Raw genomic sequence first — 25,619 nt, 5'->3', positions numbered from 1 at the left:
GTGTGTGTGTGTGTGTGTGTGTGTGTGTGTGTGTGTGTGTGTGTGTGTGTATCTTCATTGTTGTTTACTCTGTACACTAGGCTAACCGGCTCTCAAGTTTCCAGAGCTTCTCCTATCTTTGCTTATTAGAGAAGCACCAACATTACAGATACATACTATACACATATTTTAGTTTTCAACTCAGGTCCTCACACTGAGTTTACCCACTGAGCTATCTTCCCAGACCTGATTTATTATTTTGAAACTAATAAGACAATTCCAGTTACTGAATTAAAAAATTATGAGTCAATTTAAATATCACCATTTTCAAAAATGAACTTCTAAAACACTGTAGTGTGACCTATCTAATATTATTAATCCTTCCTCTAAATATGTATATGGTATAAAACAAAGGTGTATTATAGAAATAGAGTGATAAACTGAGTATGGTAGCATTTGCCTGTAATCCCAGCACTGGACACAGGAAGTTCATGAGTTTGAGATCAGCCAAGGTTATATAGTAAGACCTTGTGTATTAGTCAGGATTCTTTTGAGGAACAGATTCATAGAACTAACCTTACTGGCTGTGGTCCAGCTAATCCAACAATAGCTGTCTACCAACAGAAGGTCCAGGAACCCAGCGGTTCTCAGTCCACGAGACTGGCTATCTCAGTTGGTCTTTTTAGTGCACACTGGAGTCATGACGATTGATTAGCCAGTGAGATCAAGTAAAGAGCAAGCTTCCTTCTTCCATGTCCTTTATATAGGCTGCCAGCACAATGTTTAGCTCAGATTCAAGGTGTATCTTCCAACCTCAAAGATCCAGATTAAAAGTGGCTTTTCCCATTTCAAATTACTTAAGAAAAGAATCCCTTACAGGTGTGCCCAGCCATTTGGGTTTTAGTTAATTTAATTCCAGATGTAGTTAAGTTGATAACCAAGAATAGCCATCACAAGTCCATTTCTTGCCCACTTGACATAATCATATCTCCTGTCTCACGCTTAATTTCCAAATGAAAACAATAACCAGGTCATAATTACACCTAACATGATATAACTATCCCACATACGATCACAAAATTCATTATATATTTAACCAAGTTATAGTTACACCTAACATGATAAAACTACCCTACATACAAACACTTCTATTGCTGTGGAAGAAACACCATGACCACAGCAACTCTTCTTTAATTGGAGGCTTGCCTACAGTCTCGGAGGCTTAGTCCGTTGTCATTATAATAGGGAGCATAGCAGCACACAGGCAGACGTGTACTGGAGAAGGAGTTATGAGTTCTACATCTGGATCCTCAGGCAGCAGGAAGAGAGAGACTGGGCTTGGCATGGACTTTTGAAACCTCAAACCCTATCTCCAGTAACCTGCTTCCTCTACAAGGCCACACCCCCTAATCCTTCTAATTCTTTCAAAGAGTCCCCTCCCTGGTGACTAAGCATTCATATATATGAGCCTATGGGAGCCATTCTTAGTCAAACCACCATAGCTTGTATCAGGAAAAAACAGAGGGGCCTATAAAGTGGTTCAGTGAGTAAAAGTGCTTCTTCTATAAGCCAAGGACCAGGAGTCATCCCTGGAACCTCCATAAAAGCAGAAGGAAAGAAGCTGCTGCACAGAGTTGCCCTCTGACTTCCACATCTGTGAATGACAGGTGTCCTCCACCAAACACACACACACATGCACACATACACACTAATAGTAAATTCTGTTTTAAATCCAAATTGAGTGAGGAAGAAGGTTTATAATTCATCTGAAGTAACTTTTTAAAAACTATTCATAGATCACAACTGTCTTTCTTTAATTCAGTCATTTCAAGGTGGCTTGAGCTGTGCTTTATCTGGGTGAAAGCTAAGCCATACAACACCTTGTTACACAAGGGATAGAAATGTATGTGGCAGACTGCCATATGCTGGGGCAAGGTGACTGTAGCATGCTCTCTTGCTGGTTAGCTTTTGCACTCGTTGTGGGAGTTCTTTCTTTACTGGATCTTTACTTTTACACCGAGAATTCACTTACTGGGTGTCCCGTGGGTTCCTAGTTTGCTTTGATCATTCCTCCCTGCTCGATTTCTCATGTGTCCTCCAAGCCTATGCCAGGTTCCATTTTTCCTCAAGTCCTTCTGTTATCTATATCACTTTCCTTACCTGTTGTGCTGATTTTAGCATCTGTTGAAGAAAAGAGGAAACCAGTTCGTTTTGCTATTAAAGTAAATTTTTACCTAGTTAAAAATTACAACTTTTAAATGTCATTGGATGAAAATGTCAAAGCAATCTTGACAAGAAAAAGAAGAGAAGAAGAAGGAGAAAGAAAAGGGAAAAAAGCAGCAAAAGCATGTTACTCTGGGCACATCTGGAATGAAATAGTGGCTATTTAAGTCAAGTCCTTTACCTCCTCAGTAAATATGCTGAATGATACAAAATACCTAACTCCATTAATGGTTGCCCTCTTCCTTTTTAGGATCATGGCTGCTGTTCCTCTGAACAATCTACAAGAACAACTACAGCGTCACTCAGCCAGAAAACTTAATAATCAACTTAGCCTTTCAAAACCAAAATCTTCGTAAGTATGTTCATTCTCATGTAGAAGACAGTTCAGGTGTCATACAAATGGAGCTCTTGCCTTTCAACTCTGTTTGAGTCTGGGATCTTCTGACCTAGAACTCACTCCAGTCCAGGCTGCCTAGCCTCACACTTGTAGCAGTCCTGCCTCAGCCTTGTATGTGCTTGGATTATCACCACACCAGGCTTCCTCTAGCTCACTGGTTTTCTTTTTTTTTTTTTTTTTAAACAGAGGAAATGAGGGTCCCGGTGGTTTTCCCACTTTGCAAGTTAATAGTAGATAGAGCCTGTGCTAGCAGATCTGGGTGTGGTTGTTCTAGATTTACACAGGTCCTGGCACATACTTGTTCGGTAAAGTTGGATGAACAAGCAATGAATTTTTTTGTAAATTTGGACAGATATTATACTTTAGTGTAATCTCATATTCTCTGCAAAACTATATAGGGAAACAGCATATACACTAGGGAACACTCTCTAGTTCTTGTGTCTTCTGCAAGTTATATCCCAAGTTCCTAAGGTGCCTGATAATAAATTGTACTTAGGTTGTGCCCTCATCAGATCGCAGATTAAAATTACTTTAATGTCACTGTGGACCTTCATTCACTAATGTCGGCAGGCGGGCCTCTACCTCTTATGTCCTTCAGATCACAGCAGCTTTTTAAAAACTCCTTTCTTCCTTACATTTTTTTTTTTTGGTCATGGTAGCAAATTCCACTCTGAGTCAGTCTCCCTGTGTCTGTCTGTCTGTCTGTCTGTCTGTCTCTCTCTCTCTCTCTCTCTACCTCAACACATTCTGTCTTTTCCTTCTGAAGGGACTATTAAGGACCTCCAGCCTGAGAAACAAAGTGTGGGACTGGCCCGGGAACTCTCAGTGCCCAGTACTTAGCCTCTGAATCGGAAGGATCAGAGCAACCAAATGTATTTAAGTTACCTGGTAAATTTTCAAAACCACAGAGTGAGATGGGTTCTGTGTTCATTTGTAATACAATTAATGTGACCTGCACTTGAAGAAATGTTTTATAGGTGAATGAATTTGTTGAAATGGAAATAGATCCATCAGGCCTGGGATTATAGGTTATGATAGAATGTTTGCTTAGCCTAAGTCAGGCCTGGGTTCAGTCCTCGGCATCAGAAACAAATGAATTCACTAATTCAGTTTTTCCATTATTTTTCAGAGGTTTTACTTTTAAAAAGAAAACATCAGAGGGTGATGTATCTGTAACTAGTGTGTCTGTGGTAAAAACACCTGCATTGAGTGATAAAGATGTGAATGTGTCTGAGGCCTGTTCATTCACCGAACCTCTACTCCACAAACCAAAGCAGCAGGCGAAGATTGATGGCTTCTTTAAAAATTCCCCTGGAGGACAGCAAGGCCAGGGGACATACTCTGAACCATCACAGCTGGACGTGGTACAGATTCCTCAGGACACTTCATGTATTCCTCCAAAAACCCCAGCTGTGAAGAAAACCCACATGGCTGTTTTCAAGAAATTAGAATTTAGTTCTTCAGCAGACTCCCTCAGTGATTGGGCTGATATGGATGACTTTGATATGTCAGCATCAGATGCATTTGTTTCATTGACCAAGAACCCTGCCACAAAAGTAAGCACTTCTCAGAAACCGAAAAAGACTAGGAGAAACTTCTTTAAACCACCACCTCATAAAGCAACTACAGTAAAGACTGACTTGACTCCTTCTTCCCCCGAATGCCTGCAAGTGGATTTAACGAAGGAACAGGAAGACGAGGAGGCTGTGGACTGCTCGAGCAGGGATGTGATCTGCATTGACAGTGACCCTGCTTCTGAGGCACTCGTGGAGAAAGACACACAGGAAAGTCAGCCTTTGAAAGCTCCCTTGGGAGCTGAAAGAGGTAACCGTCATCTCATCTTCCTTCGTTTCAGTGCTTTCTAATCTAAAGCCAAGCATCGGGAGACTAGACCAGCTTGTGTCCATGAGGGTCTTACTCTCTGCTCTGCTGGGCCTAGTTCTGTGACTTTAGACATGAAGAAGGCAGGTCTGCGGAGGTTGAGATAGGTGTCTAGTGATAGATAGGATTGGAAAGTGAGATAATCCTTTCCATGTGTGTAATTTCTTAATGGCTTGCCACCACAGCGAGTGCGTGCAATATTGACGGTAATACCTGATCATCCTGTTTACTACAGTCAGGTATAACTTAGTAACAAGGATGTGCTCTGAGAAAACTACATTAGGCCGTGTCAGACAAACACGGTACACTTGCTCTAACAGATGACAGAGCCAACTGCACACCTCGGTTATGTGCTTTGCCTGTTTGGAGGCTCCCAACCACTCATCTGTGAATACTGTAGGTATTTGTAGTACAATGAAATATATTTGTGTCCAAATATTTCCGGATATACAAAAGGCACAGTAAATATAAATATTGATTTTGTTTTTTTAAGAATTTTATGAACTGAATAGAGTACATGCCACGAATGGAGCTGGTCCAACTAGAAGCTTCTCTGAGTGAGTGCAAAGTGAGGGGAGGCTTAGGATGCTGCTAGCCGCTTCAGTATAGTGTAAAGACTGCACTGAGCCCATAGCAGTCTCAGAAGTGTACCCTTGAATAATTATGTTCAGTTCATTGGAATGTTTAAGCTTTAATTCATTAATTCTTGTAACAACACTTAGCTTGAGCCATACTGGTTGTAGAGTCATATAAAATGTCTTCTTTTATGTTGTATTTGTTATTTTTATGTCAACTTACACAAGCTAAAGTTATATGTGAAAAAGGATTCTCAATTGAGAAAAGTCCTCCACCAGACTAGCCTGTGGGCAAGCACGTCGTACGTTTTCTTGATTGATGGCTGATTTAGGAGGGCCCAGCTCACTAAGCAGTGCCACGCCTGGGCTGATGGTCCTGGGTGCTGTAAGAAAACCGGATGAACAAGCTGATAAACAGTGCTCAGTGGCCTCTGCAACAACTCTTGCCTCCAGGTTCCTTCCCTGAGTTTCTGATCTGACTTACCTAGAGGGTGAACTACAAGTTAAACAAAAAATCTTTTCCTCACTAAGTTGCTTTTGATTATAGTGTTTCATCAAAGTAATAAAAACCCTAACTAAGATGCTTGTATATGAGTTTTACCTGCATATATGCACACGCACACACACACACACACACCCATGTGTGTGCTTTGTGCCTTCAAAGGCCAGAAGTCATCAGATTCCTTGGGATTGGAGTTACAGATAGTTGTAAGCCGTCGTGTGGGTGCTGGGAACCCAATCCAGGTCCTCTGCAGTGAGGAGCAGGAGGTCTTAAAGTGCTAAGCATCTCTCTAGCCCCTGGTCTTAAGATCTTGATACTCCTGCCTCAGTCTCTTGAATGCAGAAATTAAGGCTATAAGCTACCACACCCAGTTCGCCTTTTTTCTTTTCCTTTGTCCCTTCCCCTTCTTTTCCTCCCTCACTTGTTCCCTTTCCTCCTTTCTTTCATCTTTCCTTTCTTTATTAATGTTCTTTAAAACTAAGATATGAACATGAACATTAGCTTAACACAGTCAGGATCGTGAGCATGATTGTCTTCTATAATCACACCTTTTTCCCCTAGAAGGCCTTTGGAGATAAGAGCAGGAAATAATCCTTCATCTTTTGTACATTTCTTTTGTTTGATTATTTGTTTCGTTTATTTTATTTTATGTTCATTGGTGCTTTGCCTGCATATATGTCTGTGTGAGGGTGTCAGAAGCCCTGAAATTAGAGTTATAGACAGGTATGAGCTGCCATGTGAGTGCAGGGAATTGAACCTGGGTCCTCTGGAAGAACAGCCAGTGCTCCTAACCACTGAGCCATCTCTCCAGCCCCTTGTTTGTTTTCTTTTTTTTCTTTGTTTTTTTTGAGACAGGGTTTCTCTGAAATTCTGTCTATCCTAGAATTCACTCTGTAGATCAGACTGGACTTAAACTGAGAGATCTGTCTGCCTCTGCTGGTATTTAAAGTTGTGCACCTCCACTGCTGGCTTTAAAATTTTTTTAAAAGTTGGGTCTTGCTTTGTTTAGAGTGGCCCTGATCTGGACTCAAAGCATCACCCTCTCTTCCCTTGTTTTTTAGGGATTGAACCTTTGGCCTTGTACAGTAGACAAACACTATCATTGAATTATAGTTTCAGCCTTTTATTTACTGTTTATTTTGTGACAGGATTTTACCAAATTGTCCACATAAGCTTTAAGCTTTCAGTCCTTCCTACCTTGGCCTTCTGGGTAGCTGGGATTATGGGCCACTCTTCTGCCCCAGCACCCTTAGTTGCTCAGACTACAGATACATACCACATCCAGAGTCTGAAGTTTTTAAGCATCCAGGTCTATTAAAATTGCTACACGATGAGAGATGGATGGAAAGTGATGATGATGATGATGATGATACCAGCAAAACTGTTGTTCAGTCTATTGTGTTGCTGCTTCTCAAGAGAATACTAGGCTGGTGGTAAAAGATAAAACCAGAGAGCACCAGGAGAGATGCTTGTACAGCTAGGACAGTTCTGTGATAGAGAAGATTGTTGGTCTGTGTAGTACCAGTGTGTATGCCAGCTGTGTGGCACATCTGTGATCCTGGCATCAGGAGGCAGAGGCAGGAAGATAGAGTTTAAAAGTATGTCTCAAACCAAACAGAAAGAAAACAGCCCCACAGTGTTTGTGCTATTAGGCTTACCTGCTGCATATTACTCTTATTTAAATATGAGTAGAAAACAGAGGAACCGAAACACGAGTTCTATAATTTAACTAGAGATAGGTTGGATTCCCTAAGCAAATCTTTGGCTCTAGTCCATCCTTAGCCCTCTAATGGTTGTCTCACTTCTTTATGAAGAAATCAGCCAACATTAACCTGCACAAGACTCCCATACAGAAAAGCTTTTTTTCGCCCAGAAAAAAGCACTCACTCATGAGAACTCATGCCTCATCTGTCTCTTTGGTTATTAAATAATCTGTGTTTGCCGACTGTTGTTCTGTAGAAGACAGTGAGAAGAGGAGCTGTGGGGACGAAGCTCTGTACTTTGAACACAATGACAACGATTATGATATAGAGTTTGTTCCACCTTCTCCAGAAGAAATCATTTCCACTGCTTCTTCCTCGTTGAAATGTTCCAGGTAAAAATAGTCAGTAATCAATATGCTTGTTTGTTTCTAAGGTGCCTTAAGTAAAGTAGCTTAGCTAGAGAATATCATTTCATTCTTTGTGCTTGTGTAGTTTATCTTTTATGCAAATGAAAGCATCCTGACAAAAAATTGTTACTTATTTATTTGGTTGTTTAGAAACTATTCTTAGTTGGGTTTGGTGGCTTGTGCCTTTAGTTCCAGCACGGGGAGGAGGGGGCAGTACAGTTGGATCTGAGGCCAGCGTGGTCTTCATAGTGACAATGTGTCCTAAAAACAAAACAAAAACTCTTACTATGTAATTCATGCTCCCCTTAAATTCAGGATCTTCCTGCCTTAGTTCCCCAAGTGCCAGGATTACTTATGGGAGCTGCCACACTTGGGGGAAGGGAGGATTACTATTTAGCTTTAAAGACCTCCTACTCCAGAGACTTAAGGCAGGAAAATTGACTGATCCAAATCTCAGCCCAGTTATGTGGGGGAGATCCACTATTATATTGCTGAGTCACTAATTTGAGAGAAACATCCCCATAGTGTATTGTCTGGATTAGGAAAAGAAGGAACTGTGCAGTTCCTTGTGTTTTGTGCCTTAACATTTTTATTACTGGACTTATTCGTTTATGATATGTTTTACCTACATTTATATATGTACACCATTATATACGCTTGGTGCCCAAGAATGTCAGAATGAGGTGTCAGATCTTCTGGAACTGGATTTAGGAGAGTTTATACACCATCATGTGGGTGCTGGGAACTGAATCCAGGTCCTCTGCAGGAACACTGTACGTCCTCTGAGCCGTCTCTCCAGCCCTGGTTTATGCTTTGTCAGCTGTATTGTGATGTTTGGAGAAGTGATGGAAGTTGAAGTATGATTATTATTTGATTACTACAAACAGTTCATGAAACAGGTACTATGTGGCCAAGATCCATGTGGTGTTCTTTTCTCACCCTGCTGTTTCCATGTTGACTGCCTAGCTTATACTTCATTAAATACGTTTGCTGCACAAATGACATTGTAGCCACCTTAACTAGAATTTTAAATGAGAGGGAAGAAGTATTTTTAGTTCCAAGATTCTAACAAACTATTTTCTTTTTTTTTTTTTTTTATTTTTTTTTTTTTTAAAGATTTATTTATTTATTTTATTTATGAATAGTACACTGTAGCTGTCTTCAGATGCACCAGAAGAGGTCATCCAATCTCATTACGGATGGTTTTTTTGAGCCACCATGTGGTTGCTGGGATTTGAACTCAGGACCTCTGGAAGAACAGTCAGTGCTGTTAACCGCTGAGCCATCTCTCCAGCCCACAAACTATTTTCTTGTCCTTGTTTGGTTTCGGTCTTCCTCTCCATCTGCTTGATTGTCACATTGTAATTGATACATCTGTAATTTCAGATTCTTTCTCTAACATTATTCTTCATAGTACTATATTTTAATGATTTTGCCAGGCAGTGATGATACACACCTTTAGTCCCAATATTTAGGAGGCCGAAGCAGACAGATCTCTGAATTTGAGGCCAGCCTGGTCTACAGAATAAGTTCCAGGACAGGCAGGGCTACACAGAGCCCTCAACAAACAAACAAACAAAACAACAAAATTACAATTTCATAACTCTTTGAGTTCTTGGTTTTGTTTTGTTTTTCCAGACAGGGTTTAGTCCTGTGTAGTCCTGGCTGTCCTGGAACTCACTCTGTAGAGCAGGCTGGCCTTGAACTCAGAAATCCACCTGCCTGTGCCTCCCAAGTGCTGGGATTAAAGGTGTGCGCCACCACCGCCCGGCAGCTCTTTGAGTTCTTATACCATGAGTAACTTTACTTAGTATATTACTTTTCTAATTGCTGTGACAAACAACTTGAGGGGATAGGATATGTTTTGGCTTACAGTTTCAGAGGGTGCAGGCCATGCTGATAGGAGCGGCATGTGGGGCAGGAGCTTAGGACTGTTACTGTCACAGGCTGGTGGGTCAGGATGTAAAAAATGGAAGGTCGAGCTAAACTCTCAAGATCCATGTCTGGCTTCTATCTGCCAGCTAAGCCCTTTGTCCCAAAGATTTCTACAACCTGTCAAAACAGCACCATCAGCTGTCCAAATATATTAATCTTTCAGATCCAAAGCATAATATTTAGATTTTTCACAATTGGAAATGATTATTTACAAGCTTGATACTTTATTTTCCTTTACAGCCTAGTGTGACTAGTTGTACATATTGTGTGTTAGTGTTCTGTTGCTATGAAGAGACACTGTTACCTTTTTAAAGGAAAAGCATTTCATTGGATTCAGAGGTTTAGTCCATTATTGTCAATGGCAGGAAGCATAGTGAACCACAGGCAGAGATGGTGCTGGAGAGTAACAGAGAGTTCTACATCCAGATCAGTAGGCAGCAGAGAAGGGGACACTGGGCCTGGCTTGAGCATTTAAAACCTTAAAGCCCACCTCCAGTGAAATACTTCCCTCAACAAGGCCACACCTACTCAAACAAGGTCACCCCTCCTAATAGTTCCACTCCATATGAGCCTATGGGGGCCATTTTCTTTCAACCACTACATATTATAAAATTGAAATAGAAGTTTCTTGGATTCATTATGTGATATATGCTTAAATTTTATGCATAATTTATTCATTATCATGGTTTTTATTTGTTGTATTCTATTTTTGAGACAGGATCCTTCACCAGTTTGACTAGGTTTACTGTCCAAGCAACCTCTTATGGATCCACTTGTCCCTGTCTCTTGGGTGTATGAAGTAGATATAAACTCAGCTTCTTATGTTTGCAGTGCAAGTGCTTTATGGACTGAGCAACACCCCCCCCCCCCCCAGCCCTGTGTTTGGTTTTTGAAAGGATCTCAACCTAAACTCGTTTTCTTAGCCAAGAATGACGTTGAACTCCTGATTCTCCTGTCTACCCCCTGAGCACTGAGATTGCAGCTGTGAGCCACACTTAGCTTAAACAAATTTCCTATCCAATCAAACAAACCATGTTTTGTGTAATCTATAAAGAGTGTGTGTGTGCGTGCGTGTGTCTGTGTGTGTCTGTGTGTCTGTGTGTGAGTCTGTGTGTGAGTCTGTGTGTGTGTCTGTGTGTGTGTGTGTGTGTGTCCACTTTCTGGCATACAGATGGCTCCTTCTAGTGCACATTTACACACATGGTGCACGCTGGCCTGATACGAGAAGTTCGGGTCGAGCTGCTTGGAATCTCAGAAAGCGGTGTCATTAATAACTACTCTCCGGGGGAAACGGAGAAGTAATGCTTGACTCTAAGAACGTTGTCATTTACATACGGAGAATTGAGAGAACAGAAGCTGTGACCTACACAACACAGAGCTCGTAAGGAATGTCAGTGGTGCAGTGTGGTTGGAGCCTAGTGTAACTGAAAGGATATACTTGGAGATAGGAGTTGAAAGGGTCTCTTGGGGCCAGAAGATGGAAGGCTTCCGGGTCAGTTGAAGAGAAGTACAAAAATGTTTCTCAGCTGCATGTTGTACAAGACTGTAATCTCAGCACTTGGGAGGGGAGTCAGGAGAACCCAGTCTAAGAAAGCCTTGAGCACATATATAGCAAGTTCTAGTCATCCTGTGCTACTTGACCCAGTCTTAAAAAAACAACAAACAACAAGAAGAACAAAAACCTTTTGTTTATCTGTTATATATCTATGGAAAACTAGTGGGAAACCAAGTTTGCATTTATTTCATCTAGAGTGTGATTGGGGTAACTTTTTTTTTCTTGTAGTATTCTAAAGGATCTTGATGACTCTGACAAAGAGGACATTCTTAGCACCTCAAAAGACCTTCTGTCAAAACCAGAGGAAATGACCACACAGAAGTCTGATCCAGGAACCAATAAAGACTGTGATGGTATAAAAACATATTTTGTTTACTTTTGTAAATAAAATATTTGCATTTGCATACTGTGGCTACATAGTATAACATGGTACATGTGCTGTGTCCTTTGTCCTGATAGCATAAATCATTATGGCTCTTTGGTTAGCTAGTGTTTACTTGAACTGAATTCAACATCTCACAAGGCTCATTTTATCTTGAAAATAATTCTTGTTGGCTCACTTCAGAGCCAGAATTTGCCTACCTGTGAACTTAACTTAATTCACTTAAGTGAATTAAAAACCCCTAGAAATTTTATGAGTTTTGTTGGTGTGTCTTGTGTGTGTGTGTGTTTGGAGACAGGGTCTTGTTATAGCCCAGGCAGGCCTTGAACTCATTAGCTTCCTGAGTACTGAAATTACAGAAAGCTCCTGTAAGTTTTACATCTTTTAAGCCTTCTTTACAGTCACATTGGTTTTTAGATCATCCATTGTGTAAGTTCTGATCTGGTCTGGATGTCCATTGTAAGTTAACACATATTTTGCCTGTTAAATTATTCCTTTTCTTCTCTCTAATGCTGGGATTGAACTCAGGGCCTTTGTGCTCTACAACTTATCTGTATATCCAGCCATGTCTCAATTCTTTCTGATTCTCTTGTTTTGTTTTTTGTTTTTTCCTCATTTCCAGGTATCTAGTATAAATAAGCCACTAGCTTTCTAAGTCTTTGAAAAACAGCCGTTCTTTGATTTCAGCTTTGTAGACTCACCGGCCAGAATGTTTTTCGTTCAGGGAGTTTTTCTGCCGGTATTTTTAACATTTCTCTCTCGTTTACAACATCTAGAACCTCTGCTGTTTGGATGTTAGACACACATCTCCTTAATTTTCTTACATATCTCTTAGTTTTCTATGCTTTATGAAAATTTTCTCAGGTTGTTTTGAGACTGGGTCTCACTATGTATACAAGCTGGCCTCAAATTCAAGAGAGTTGGGTGCCTGCACCACCACACCTGGCTAAAATTTCTCAGTTTTATCACTAACTTTTTAAAATTTATTGTTTTTATTTATTCAGCTTCTGGAAACCCAGGAGCTCTTTTCTGTTCTCTGAGTATTTCTGTAGGTTGTGAGACTCGCGACATACACTTGAGACGCTTGTGAAGCACATCCATCCGCTCCTACAGTGCACGTGCTGTGTGTGGATAGTCTTCTCTGCTGTTGGTTCTCCCAGAGCTTATTTTACTTTGTTTTGATCTCTGCTTTTCTTATTGGAAATGTCCCTGAAATATTTGTTGCTCACTCTTCTTGGAGCCCTACAATGCAAATTGTTGAATCCTCGCTTTATCCCCTTAAGGTAGTTGCTGTTTTCTCTCATTGGAGGTAAGGAAATAAGGAAGCTAAGGTACAGGAGAATTAAATAATTAAGTAATTGCAGAATTAAGGCAGCAGCAGAGCTGGGAATTGAACCAGCAATCTGGAGGCTCTTAAATTCACCCTGGTAACCGTGGTACTAGCCTGTTTCTCCATCTCTAAGTTTCTCTACTGCATTGGCTCCAAGGATAAGGATATGGTCAGAGGCCTTTAGTGTCATGAGAGGCTTCCCCCTTAGCTGACATCAGATAGTTTTGGACCTTTCTTCAAGATATTTCTCTTTCTCTCTGGAATTACAAAAGACTAGGATATAGGACTCTAGAAACACGAGGTGTGAGGCAGGAAGCGTGAAGGGATGCAGTGTTAGCTGTAAGTGTGGACCTGCAACAGAAACCTGTCTCCTGGGGGTGTGGCTGCACTTTAACTGAACCTCCTTAGACCTTACTGAGTTTGGGGTTTTTTTGAATCAGGGTCTCACACTGTAGCTGAAGCAGCTTTCAACCTATAATCCTGCTTCTTCCTCATGAGAGCTAGGATCATAAGCATGCAGCACCACACCTCTCTCAGGTGTTCTTGCAGAAAATGAAGAGAATAATACCTGCCTTGCTGGATAGTTGTTAGATTTCAAGTGTTCTGTAGGCCCTCAGTGAATGGCAGTTGTTATTATGTGCCAGTCTAGTGATCCTTCCAAGAAGGAGCATTAAGATGGCTATTGTGTTTTTATGAACTCTCCCTAATTCCATAATTGTTTCCTCTTCTTAGAGCTACCAAGCGGTATTTTGATAACATGTTCTAGAATTTTGCCTTGAAGGTTACTAGTTTGTAGCTTTTGGCAACCATCCTTTTTTTCCCCTTGAAATTCAGAACAATGGTTGTCTGTCTTGTCTTTTTCTTAAGGCTGTGGTCAAGGGTTTTCCTTGTAGTCTGCAGTAAGATGTGGCCTGTCTAGCAGGGAAATCTGAGCTCCTGGCCACTGTGCAGGTACTGGTGTCTTTCTGAGCCTGCCTTCGCTTTAAGTTTTTTCATACCACTGTGCAACCTCTTCTTTCCAATCTGAGGCTCCTTACATAGAAAAGCAACATGCCATAGGAACTCAGCATCTCACAGCCATGCCCCTTTCCCACAGTTCCCAGTAGGCAACTGTGTACTTCCTGGCTCCCCTGCAGACCATTGTCCTCAGTTTTTGTATGCCTGGTTTTTCCTCTTGTCTCCCTCCTGTCCCGTAAACCCATCAGCTGTTTTTCTTATTTTATTTTTTTATTTTTTGAACCAGAATTTCTCTGTATAGCCCTGGCTGTCCTGGAACTCTATCTGAAGACCAGACTGACCTAGAACTCAGGGATCACCTGTCTCTGCCTCCCAAGTGCTGGGATTAAAGGCGTGCAACAAGCTCAGCCTCTCTTGGCTGTTTTCATCTGCAGCCATATGCTCTCATTTTTCTTCTCTGAGCACTTTTGTTCTTTCTTATTTCCTTGCCTCGAGAGAATGCTGTCTCCCTGGAGCCGGTGTAAACTGACTTTTTTTCCCCTTCATATTATAAACCCGTGAAGTTGAGTGGCCACTTTCTCTGCTTATATTGCTTCCAGACCTCATTTGTTTTCTTTCCTTCGTCTGAAATATCAACTCCTTTGAAATTGTATCTCTTAGTTGTATGGGTTAATAAAGAAAAAAGTGGAGGGGCCAGTGAGGTAGCACACTGGTAAAGTACTTGCCTGGCATTTCGGGGCTCTGGGATCCCGTCTATCCATCTATCTATCTATCTATCTATCTATCTATCTATCTATCTATCTGTCTGTCTACTGATTTCCTATTGTTTTACAGCCCAGCAGATAAGCATCCAGCAGCAGCTTATTCATGTGATGGAGCATATCTGTGAATTAGTTGACACTGTTCCTGTTGATGAACTGAAAGCTTTGCATTGTGGAACCGAACTGCTTCAACAGCGAGACATGAGGTATCCTGGTTACCCCCCTTCTGGAAGATATCTGACTGCAGTTCCACTGTGCCAAGTAACGAAATGGGCGAAGAGTTCAGGCTGGCTGGCCTAGACATAAGGGTGATAGTCACATCACTAAACTTCAAATGTATTCAATTTTCAAACCATTTATTGAAGATTGATATTCAAATTTTTGAGACAGGAAGTTCTATAGTTTCTTTTGGGGTTAAAAATGAAGGTAAACTTTATGACTACTGTGGCACTGACCATATTTAATGTATTTTCTTTCTTCAGGAGGAAGCTCCTAGCTGAAGCGGGTTTTAATGGAAATGATGTCAGTCTTCTGGGTTCTCTGTGGAGGCACAAGCTTGATTCACTTGATAGCATTGTGCACGGTGACTCCTGCCCTGATGGGCATCCTAATAAAGAGTTAAATTCTCCATACCTTCCCTCATATTCCCTGTCTACTGAGGAATGTTTACCCACCGCCACTCCAGGAAAGACAGGATTCTCAGCCACCCCGCAGAATCTCTTTGAAAGGCCGTTATTGAATTCCCATTTACAGAAGTCCTTTGTAAGTAGCAACTGGGCTGAAACACCAAGGATGGAAAACAGAAACGAAAGCACTTATTTCCCAGGGAGTGTTCTCACAAGCACCACTGTGAAAGATCAGAGTAAACATGCTGCTTCAGGACATAACGTGGAGAGAGAAATCCAGGCTTCCTATAATATCGATAATTTTAACATTGATGACTTTGATGATGATGATGATGATGACTGGGAAAACATAATGCACAATTTTTCAGCCAGCAAATCTTCCACAGCTGCCTACCCACCTATCAAGGAAGGTGGGCCAGTTAAATCCCTATCAGAAAAGATTTCTTCAGCCAAGGCAAAGTTTCTTCCAGTGGTATCAACTGCTCAAAATAAAAACCTCTCAGAGTCAATTCAGAATTGCTCTGGTAAGTCTAAAGTAAATTGAATGCTTAAATATTATAGGAAAACAACTATCCAAAATAAGTTGTATAGCATAGCAACACATCATTGCCTGGGCACTACATTGTTTCTATGCAAATGTCTACTGATAATATGAATTACAAATCACAATTTCAAAAGCTAGTTGCTCTTTTGTCTCTGTAGCAGCTGTAGGTTTATAAATGTGTAATTATAACCTATTGTAGTAAAGCTCTAAAGTCATCACAAATCCCTTTGCCTTTAAAGTAACATTTTTTTTTTTTTAGTTCCTAAAACAATAAAGTTCATGGGTGCCAAACTTACTGATTTGGAGGTAGGCAAAATAAAAAGGTGAATTTATATACTCAAAATATGTATATTTTTAGAATTCTGGATGATAAGTACTTCATTTATAAGGAGAAAATTGTTTCATGTCTCACAGCATTAAAATGTGAGACAGCATAAGGATGTGAAATCAGAAATTCAATAAATATTAAGTTAGTCATCATGGCTCACATCTGTAATCCCAGCACTTGGAGGCTGAGGCAGGAGGATGGATGGTAGAGTGAGACCTTGTCTCAAAACAAACATTCCTTAACTGCTCAGTCAAGGCTCAATGGCATATGTCCTGAATTGGGCTGTGGGGAAATTTCAGAGAAGCATGTTGGAGCTCACAGTTTAATGAGGAATGAACTAAGCTATTGCAAAGGCCTCAGAGTGAAGCCTAATTTAATTTTAAAGCCTTACGTCAGCCCTTTAAAGTTATCTCAAAGTGTTTTTACTGAAACAAGAATACATGTGCAAAGTTTAATGAAGTACAACCCTCCCTATTTTTGCCATTGATGACTTAATAGTTCTGAGTTTGTTCTTAGAGTGATGCTGTTGACCTTTAAAATAGCCATTAATGGATTTATTTTGGAATGTTAGAATGTGTCATACTCGATGTCTGCAATTATCTTTGAGACAGTTGAGTGTTGGAGTGCGAGGAGCTGCCAGAGCTGCTGTGTGAGAGCCTCTTGTTCTCTAGAGCCAGCACTGCCCCGGTAAGAGTGCAAACAGGAGAGATGTGAGAGACAGTGAAGGACGGGTCTGAGAAGCTCAGGTGACACCATTCACAGAAATGGGGAAATCACAAGGCTGAGTCTGACTTACAAAGCAGTTGAGAAAGGCTATTTTCAGACTGTTGAACTTAAAACTGTTGGAAAGTCATTCAAGTAGACATGTCTTTGGGGTGTGTGTGTAGAGACGGCTTGTCAGTCAAGATCTGGCTGTTCTGAGGACCAGGGTTAGGTTCCCAGCACTCCCACAGCAGCTCACAGTTGTCTGAAACTCCAGTTCTAGGGGATCCAACACCATCTTTTGGCCTCCTCAGGCACCAGGCACATATGTGGTACACAGATATACATGCAAACAAAACACTCATGCCCACAGAATAAAAATAAAATAAATAAAAAATGTTTGTAAAAGAAAGCAGTTGTCTTACAGGCAGTTGGATGTGTGTGGGATGGGCACTTAGGAGGATGTCAGACAGCTAGTCATTCTCTGTCCACATATGGTGTTTAAAATCACAGGACTAGAGGGGGCTGGAGAGATGGCTCAGTGGTTAAGAGCACTGACTGCTCTTCCAGAGGTCCTGAGTTCAAATCCCAGCAACCACATGGTGGCTCACAACCATCCGTAATGAGATTCGATGCCCTCTTCTGGTGTGTTTGAAGACAGCTACAGTGTACTCATAAATGAAGTAAATAAATCTTTAAAAAAAAAAAAATCACAGGACTAGAAAAATTCCGAATAAGAATGTGTCAAGAAACCAGTCCGCAATATTTGAAAGACTACCAAAGTTAAGAGCAGAAGTGGAGCTAAGAAAGGGAATTAATTCAAAACTGGAAGAGTAGCTGGGGCACAGCTCAGTGTGCTGCACACTGCTGTGTGCTGGTGATAAGACACTACGGCCTAGCATGGGCACAGCCTAGGTTTGCTCTATAGCACAGCAGAAGTAAAACAAGTAGAAAGGGTATGGTTATCTTGAACACCAAAGGAGAAGAAGAAGAAAGAAGGATGAACAAAGTGCATTGTAGGTGCTAAACACAGTCAAGAAAGACTTGACTGGGCCCCTAGGGATGTGTGAGACTGATCGGGAAGGAAGCCATGCGACATCATGAAGTGTGCTGTAGGGAAAGTATGCCATTGATCCTTCAGGGGAAAGGGGGATGCTAAACTGTCACTGTATTAATGTCCTGATGTTTTTTAAACATTGATTGTTTTGTAGATAAGTTGGCACAAAATTTATCATCAAAAAATCCAAAACATGAACATTTTCAAAGTCTTAATTTTCCTCATACAAAAGAAATGATGAAGATTTTCCATAAGAAATTTGGCTTGCATAATTTTAGAACTAATCAGCTAGAGGCGATCAATGCCGCGCTGCTTGGTGAAGACTGCTTTATCCTAATGCCCACTGGTATGTATTTTTAGATAAGACTTGGCAGGCGTCCATTGGCAGATGTTAAGAGAAAGCTCTGTAATAGAAGTAAAAAGAACACCTCACGTTATTCTTACTGTGGAGGGAGAGACCCTTTAGAGCCCAAAACCACAGTAAGAAAGTCCGTCTGTCAGCCTCTGCTTAGTTGGTGACATGGTAAGCTTCATAGCTGCTTCCAAGGTTGTTAACTCAAAAGGTTCATTGCATTGACCTGATGTAGAACTTTTCCTTGGGAAAAAAAAATGTTTTTCTAATCTAAATAAGCCTAGAAAGGAACAGAGGATGGGTGTGAGAGGCCAAGACCATTTCTGGCTGGTGCTTTGATAGTGCTGCCTGGTGGTTCTGATCATCCACTTCGGAGTGAAGACCTGGGATTCCAGGGTAGCTCTGCCCCTTTCAGGAAGGGGTGTGCCTGTGGACAAGCACTTCACTCTCTGTGGGTGTGTTCAGGACAGTAAGGAGTATCGTGCCCATTTCACACATGAGGATCAAATGAAAATGATGAAGCACAGTTCTTTCTTAGCCCAGGCTTTGAAGAGACCAGGACTGCATTGTTATAAAAGCCTCTAAGCTGCTCCGTGATTTCAAATCAAACACATGAAATGTTGCCATCTCCGAGGCTAATGAGCTAATGCCTTTAATCCCAGCGCTTGGGAGACAGAGGCAGTTGGATTTCTGAGTTCGAGGCCAGCCTGGTCTACAGAGTGAGTTCCAGGACAGCCAGGGCTACACAGAGAAACCCTGTCTCAAAAACAAAACAAAACAAAACAAAAGAATGTTAGCTAAGCAGTTAGGCTAGGAAGCAGGTTCAGTTCTTCCATATAGATCTTCTGTATGTTGTTTCTCTTGTTATAGGCTTTAGCAAGTTCAATTGTTGCTGCTGTTATTATCACATACTACTGACTGGACATCTGAAGTTTTTTCAGCCTGGTTTAAATTTTTTAAAAAATTATCATTACATAGTTCTGTATGTAATGGGGTGTGGGGGAGGTCTTGTCAGACTTGTGCAGCAGTCTTTATCCAGACCCTCAAACTGGTTTTAAATATTAAACAGAGGGGCTGGAGAGATGGCTCAGCGGTTAAGAGCACTGACTGCTCTTCCAGAGGTCCTGAGTTCAATTCCCAGCAACCACATAGTGGCTCACAACCATCCGTAATGAGATTCGATGCCCTCTTCTGGTGTGTCTGAAGACAGCTACAGTGTACTCATAAATAAAATAAATAAATAAATCTTTAAAAAAAAATATTAAACAGAGATAGCTTATCCACATTTCAGACTTTATTCACTTAGTGACACTGTACCTCCATTTCAACCCTGGTTTGGTCCTTGAAAGCTCTGACCTTGGGAAGGACTTTGGCAGTTATCTAGTCAGAGGCTGTCAATGGCTCTTCCTAGCTTCAGGAGTTATTTTCAAGACCTTTCCGCTCTGATTTCAACCTCTTAACAGATATAATAAAACTATTCCACAATTTCTCTTGGATAACACTTTAAGCCATTGGCCTCATGGATTTTACAGGAGACTAAGGCCTAGGTAGGTTAAATGGTGTGTCTGAGTTCATGCAGCTGATAGAACGGGTCTCTATTCTCAGTATCCCACTATTTCTTTGACATGTCTACATACATGCCAAAATGAAATTTATTCACTATGTGGAAAAGAAAGAATATAGTATATATTTTTAAAATAAATTGAAGTCCTAAAAACTACCTAGCCCAACTTTTGCCATTAGTAGATTGGTGAAATTGCAAATTAACTAGAATATAATCATGTAGTTATTTTAAACTATGTTCTTGGGGGCTGGAGGCATAGCTCAGTAGTAGAGCACCTGCTCACTGTACACGGAGCCCTAGGTTTGAGCCCCAGCATGGGGTAGGGCAGGGCAGGCAGGGAGAGGGAAATGAGTACATATGTAACTTTGCTCTTTTATTTCAAAGGAATAATTTTTACAATAATAATGTTATTCATAGATTTAGGATTTTAGAGACCCCTTATATAAAAGAAGTTTATTTGGATTTCTGGTAGACTTTTTAAATAGTTCTGTTGAGAGTTCATTTAGTTCACTATGGCAGATAGCTAGCCCTGTGTAATACCATTTGATGTTGTGCTAATTACTTTAAATACTATATTGGTTTTCTTTGTAACTTTTACATTCACACTCAAGTTGGAAACTGACGTGTTTTTCATTACTTGTCTCTTAGGAGGTGGTAAAAGTTTGTGCTACCAGCTCCCTGCCTGTGTTTCTCCTGGGGTCACTATTGTCATTTCTCCCTTGAGATCACTAATAGTGGATCAAGTCCAAAAGCTGACTTCCTTTGATGTAAGTTATTACATAAAACTATTAATTAAAATGTGCCTTAGAACATGGCAGTATGCTAGGAAAATTATTAACTATTGTTTAAATTATAAAAATAATTTACAAATTATTCTGGGTATATAGCTTCATGGCAGAGTGTTTACCTAACATACTGCAAAAAGTAAATAAGATTAAATAAATAAACCATACAGCTGTAGAGTTAAGCACATGTGTTAAAGCACTTTGATTCAAATAACCATCTGTAATTCAGTCTGATTTTATTCTTCTATAAGAATGTATTTTAGTAAGAACTCTTAGCCTACATTTTGCTGATGTAGGTTTTGAGGTTTTTTTTTTAACTGCTATAAAGGACTTTCTTTTTTTGGCTTGTGTGAGATCATCATAGTTCTTTTTCCCTGTGCACATGTGTGGCTGTACACCTGTCCTGTTCCTCGTTGCTGAGTTGAAGGGATTGTGACTGCTGCACTCTATACAGGACTTCACATTACACAAGAGTTGATTACAGTGTTAGAATCATACCATCTCAACGTGACAGCTGCTTCGATTTTTCTTCTAAAGAATGTCATGGCAGTGTTGGTTAGAATCATACCATCTCAACGTGACAGCTGCTTCGATTTTTCTTCTAAAGAATGTCATGGCAGTGTTGGTACCCGTTCCTCAGCTGTTCACTGTAAATGTAGCCAAACGGGCCATGGTGGTGCAGACCTTTAAACCCCAGCACTTTAGGAGGCAAAAAGAGCTTCCTCGCTGTCAATTAGAAGCAAGCCTGTCATACAAGCAAGTTTGGGGCCAGCCAGGGTTGTGTAGTGAGCTCCTGTTACACAGACACCATGGTCTTTTTTATAGAGATGAAACTGTAAAAATGGAAGCAATAGTGAAGAGGCTTTTGCAGTTTTTCTTGACACAGAAGCATCTTGCCATAGTACAGGCTAGCTTCAGATTTGCTAGGATGGCAAGGCTGGCCTTGCATTCCTAAACCTCCTTTCTCATCCTCCCGAGTGCTGGGATTCCTCATGTATGCCACCATACCTAGGCGGGAAAGCTATTTTGAGTTGCATTTAATGTGAATTTTTAAAAAATATTTGTACTAGATAGATGTGACATATCTAGCCTTTAATTACCAGTACTTTGGAAGCTGAGAGTACAGGAGGGTCACAAGTTTGAGACTCAAAGTGAAACTCTTGACTCAGAAAACACAGCTTAAACATGAAAATGGTGCATTGATTGTTACAGTGAGATATTTGTTTCTTTTGGCAAGTATGACATATGACTTACAGAACATAAAACCTAAACACAATCATGTCTGATTGATGTGTAAATAAAAAGAAATTTAAATTATTACTTTTAACTTAGATTCCAGCTACATATCTGACAGGGGATAAGACTGACTCAGAAGCTGCAAATATTTACCTCCAATTATCAAAAAAAGACCCAATCATCAAGCTTTTGTATGTTACTCCAGAGAAGGTTTGTATTTGTTTCACTATTTTCAGTGTAATATTGCAACACACTAAATACATATATTTTAATAACTTGGTGATAATCTTTTATATACATTAATGAATTCTTATATAACTGTCATTCCAGACCACAAATAGTAAAGTCTTCGTTCTCTGCCTCCTGTGTTGTTCGTTCTCTCTCCAGTGTGTTCTGAAACACTTAATTGAGAGTGAGTTACAGACCTGCCATTTTAACCCTGCGTTACCTCACTGTGCATTTCCTGACCGTACAGCATCCCCTTAGTAACCACTGTGTCTTTACCTGTCAGGAAATGTACAGTGGCACATACTGTTACTTAAGCCAATTAACTTTTCAGTAATGACCTTTGTAAAAAGGGAAAAAAAGAAATCCCAATTTCATCTCTTTCTGTCTAAAGAGTTTCATTATTTTGACATTTTTGAAACATGAGGGCCAGTTTTGAGGACTGTGCCTCAATTTGAATTTGCCTTGTTTCCTGCTGATTACATTCCTATCCTCCCTTGGTCAGGGATGTGCAGATGTGCTGGCATGCTCCTCTGTGTGCTGTCAGAAGACACTTGGCAGTGACTCATCTCATCACCACTGCTGTTCACTGACCAGTCACTTGATCAAAATAGTATTGCCGGGCTGCTGCCTCACTGTACTTAACTTTTCCTTCCCCTTCCAACTTTATATTGAGTAGATGTTCTGTTGCAGGAGGTCCTGAGACTGTAGAAATTCCATGTTAGACATCAGAGCCTTCCCACAAGTTTTAGTATCATTGATGATTTTTTTCTCAGTTATTACTATAATGAATGCCAGGTTTTGAGCTTACTAATACAGTCCATCCTGGCGTTATGAAAGCTTTACCTGAGCTGCACACTTATCAGTGTGAACTTGTGTATTCTTTATTAATTTAGTAAATTCCAATCAATTTTCACTATGCATTTTGATGTTCTAATTGCCTAGATTCGACCAGTGAAGAAGATTCATCAACCTGACGTCTGTGTCCTTTTCTTATGTCCCTGTCAAGATATGCTTGTTATTGGCATATAACTATCTATGTAATACATAGTGTTCTTCTCCAGATAGTATACACGTACCTAACACACATCTAAACTCCCGTTACCAGGCTGGCAGGGTGGCTCATGGGTAAGGGGTGCTTGCCATGTAACTTAAGGACCTGACTTTGATCCTGGTAGGAGAGAACCAACCTCCTTAAATCTGAATTTGACACATGTACATCATTGTGTGCACAGACCCACCCAACATACGTGCACACACACAAAATGAATAAATGTAAAACAGTTAAGTCCAGTAACCAGAGTAAACGTATGGTAACTCTCAGATACGTTGAAACAGAAAAGGATTTTAGAACTTCTAACCTGATAAGTAAAACTGTTGGGTGTAGGTGATCGTACTGAAGTGTCTCGTTTGCCGTTTGCTTCGCTTTCTTCATAGACTGAGGGAAGAGTCGCTTGTGTGTGACTAGTTCTAACGGAGTAACTGGAACGGTAGTGATGGAAGTCATTTAAGTAATGTGTTTACATATCTCATGTGTCTCTATTCTAGGTCTGTGCAAGTAACAGGCTGATTTCTACTCTGGAGAATCTGTATGAGCGAAAGCTCTTGGCACGATTTGTCATTGATGAAGCGCATTGTGTGAGTCAGGTAAGTTTCCCTCGGAATATCAGTATGTCTGTACCACCAGTAGTGCTCAGAGCCACAGCACTGAAGAACCTATAGTGGCCGAGTGATCGACCTGCTACCCCACTGGAGAATAAATGCATCTTATATAGTAACCAGAGAGATACAGATAACCTGATACAGATAACCTGAAAGCAATATTTCTTTCCAATTAGTGGGGTCATGATTTTCGTCAAGATTACAAAAGGATGAATATGCTTCGCCAGAAGTTTCCTTCTGTTCCAGTGATGGCTCTCACAGCCACAGCAAACCCCAGGGTACAGAAGGACATCCTCACACAGCTGAAGATTCTCAGACCTCAGGTGTAAGTTGTTGAAGGTTGTGTTTTTTATTTTCTGATTCTGTACATTAGCATCACCTGTAGGGCTTTATCAAGCCCAGTATCCAGATTTGTACCCAAGGACAGCTAAGTCAGAATATTTGAAGTTGGAAGATTTTTTTTTAATCCTTAAATGATGTAGTCAAATTTGGAAAAAAACATCTGGGGTTTTTTCTTTACTTAACAAAAGTAAATCTCTAGGGCAGCTTAGGTAGCAGCACATATAAAGGCGCCTGAGCCAGGCCTGACTGCCTGGGGTCAACCTTTGGTAGAAAGAGAGAACTGTCACCTTCTGCCTGTTGCTTTTCGATTTCCACAAGCAAGCCCTGATAAACAAATAAACAAATAGAAACAAAAGGAAAAGCATCCCACCCTCTGCTTTAGAAGTGGGATAAATCAAATTCGGTACTGGGTGACCCTGATGTAATCCTTTTAACAGATTACGTTTTGCATATTTTATTTTGGCTCCCACACTCCAGAGCCTCCATGAATGAGCAGGTGACCCTGCTGTGTCATCTTAAAGTCTCTGTTATATGTGTGACTTGCGACCACTCTAGAATCTCTTAGAACAGCACTTTCGCTTGGACTTCAGCTCAGCAGCAGCCTCTTGTTACTTCCAAACCCATAACTAGTTGGTAACAAAAGCCACTAAAAACATTCGCCTGTCTACATTTAGGGGTAATACATTTAGGGGGTGCTGGGCTCAAGTGAAAGTGCTGCTACGTACTTGCAGAGCACCAGCACCTCTGCCTGAGTTTGTTGATGCTTTCTCTCTTAAGTTAATTTGCTCAGCAAATACTTAACATGTTTGCATACTGAGGTTTTTCTGAGGTTCAGGGAGACTGACTGAAGGAGCAAAGGCTGAACAGAATGTTGAGGTGGATTTTTACATATTTAATGACTTATTTTTATGTGTATGAGTGTTTATCTGCATGAGAATCCACACGTGTCCCTGGGACCCATAGAAGCCAGAAGACATCAGGTCCATGGTGATCTGACTTTTATATACCACTAATGACCATACTTAAGTGCAAGATTTATTGAGTTCTCAGAATTTTTTTGTGTATAATCACAAAATGTGTAATGGAATATTTTAATGCCACTTGTAGTGAGAAATATTTATGTAAATTTGGGGTAAGAATATATTTTGCTTTCATATTAGATATGTGCTCTAACTATATTTAAGATTAATGTTATGTTTTAGGTTCTAATGAATACTGAATACTAGAAATTTTTTCTAGAAATGCTATATAAAATGTTATATTTCTGTTCTATTTGCACTCCTCATGGTTTTTATTGACATGAAGTACAGAGTCTTAGACTCTTGCTAGGAAGCCCCAGTTGGCTTAAACTTACAGTGTAGACCAGGCTGTCCTTGAACTCTTGGCAGTCTTCCTGCCTCATCTTCCCAAATGCTTTGATTACAGGTGTACACCATCATGCTGGATTATATATATTGTATATTCCCTCTCCCTCCCCCTCCCCCTCTCCCTCCCCCTTCCCCTCTCCCTCCCTCTCCCTCTCACTTTCTCTCTTTCTCTCCCTCTTTCTCTTTCTCTCTGTGTGTGTGTGTGTGTGTGTGTGTGTGTGTGTGTGTGTGTGTGTGTGTGT

General features: G+C 40.6%; 1 protein-coding gene across 2 annotated transcripts in view; it reads left to right on the top strand.

Moving 5' to 3' along the window:
• Nucleotides 1-25,619, top strand: part of Blm (BLM RecQ like helicase) — a 91,771-nt gene that overhangs the window by 25,772 nt on the left and 40,380 nt on the right. For both annotated transcript variants that reach the window (XM_028754817.1, XM_028754815.1), the window contains exons 2-12: nt 2,453-2,554; nt 3,729-4,423; nt 7,517-7,652; nt 11,386-11,510; nt 14,661-14,793; nt 15,070-15,737; nt 17,999-18,190; nt 20,409-20,527; nt 21,878-21,991; nt 23,555-23,653; nt 23,845-23,993. In XM_028754817.1, the coding sequence (XP_028610650.1) occupies nt 2,457-2,554; nt 3,729-4,423; nt 7,517-7,652; nt 11,386-11,510; nt 14,661-14,793; nt 15,070-15,737; nt 17,999-18,190; nt 20,409-20,527; nt 21,878-21,991; nt 23,555-23,653; nt 23,845-23,993 (2,528 nt within the window). In that variant the 5' untranslated portion in view covers nt 2,453-2,456. The remainder of the gene's footprint in view (nt 1-2,452; nt 2,555-3,728; nt 4,424-7,516; nt 7,653-11,385; nt 11,511-14,660; nt 14,794-15,069; nt 15,738-17,998; nt 18,191-20,408; nt 20,528-21,877; nt 21,992-23,554; nt 23,654-23,844; nt 23,994-25,619) is intronic.

The sequence above is a fragment of the Grammomys surdaster genome, unplaced genomic scaffold, assembly GCF_004785775.1.
Source record: "Grammomys surdaster isolate TR1022 unplaced genomic scaffold, NIH_TR_1.0 126036, whole genome shotgun sequence".
NCBI classification, from domain to species: Eukaryota; Metazoa; Chordata; class Mammalia; order Rodentia; family Muridae; genus Grammomys; species Grammomys surdaster.
This window is presented reverse-complemented; position numbering and strand designations above follow the sequence as displayed.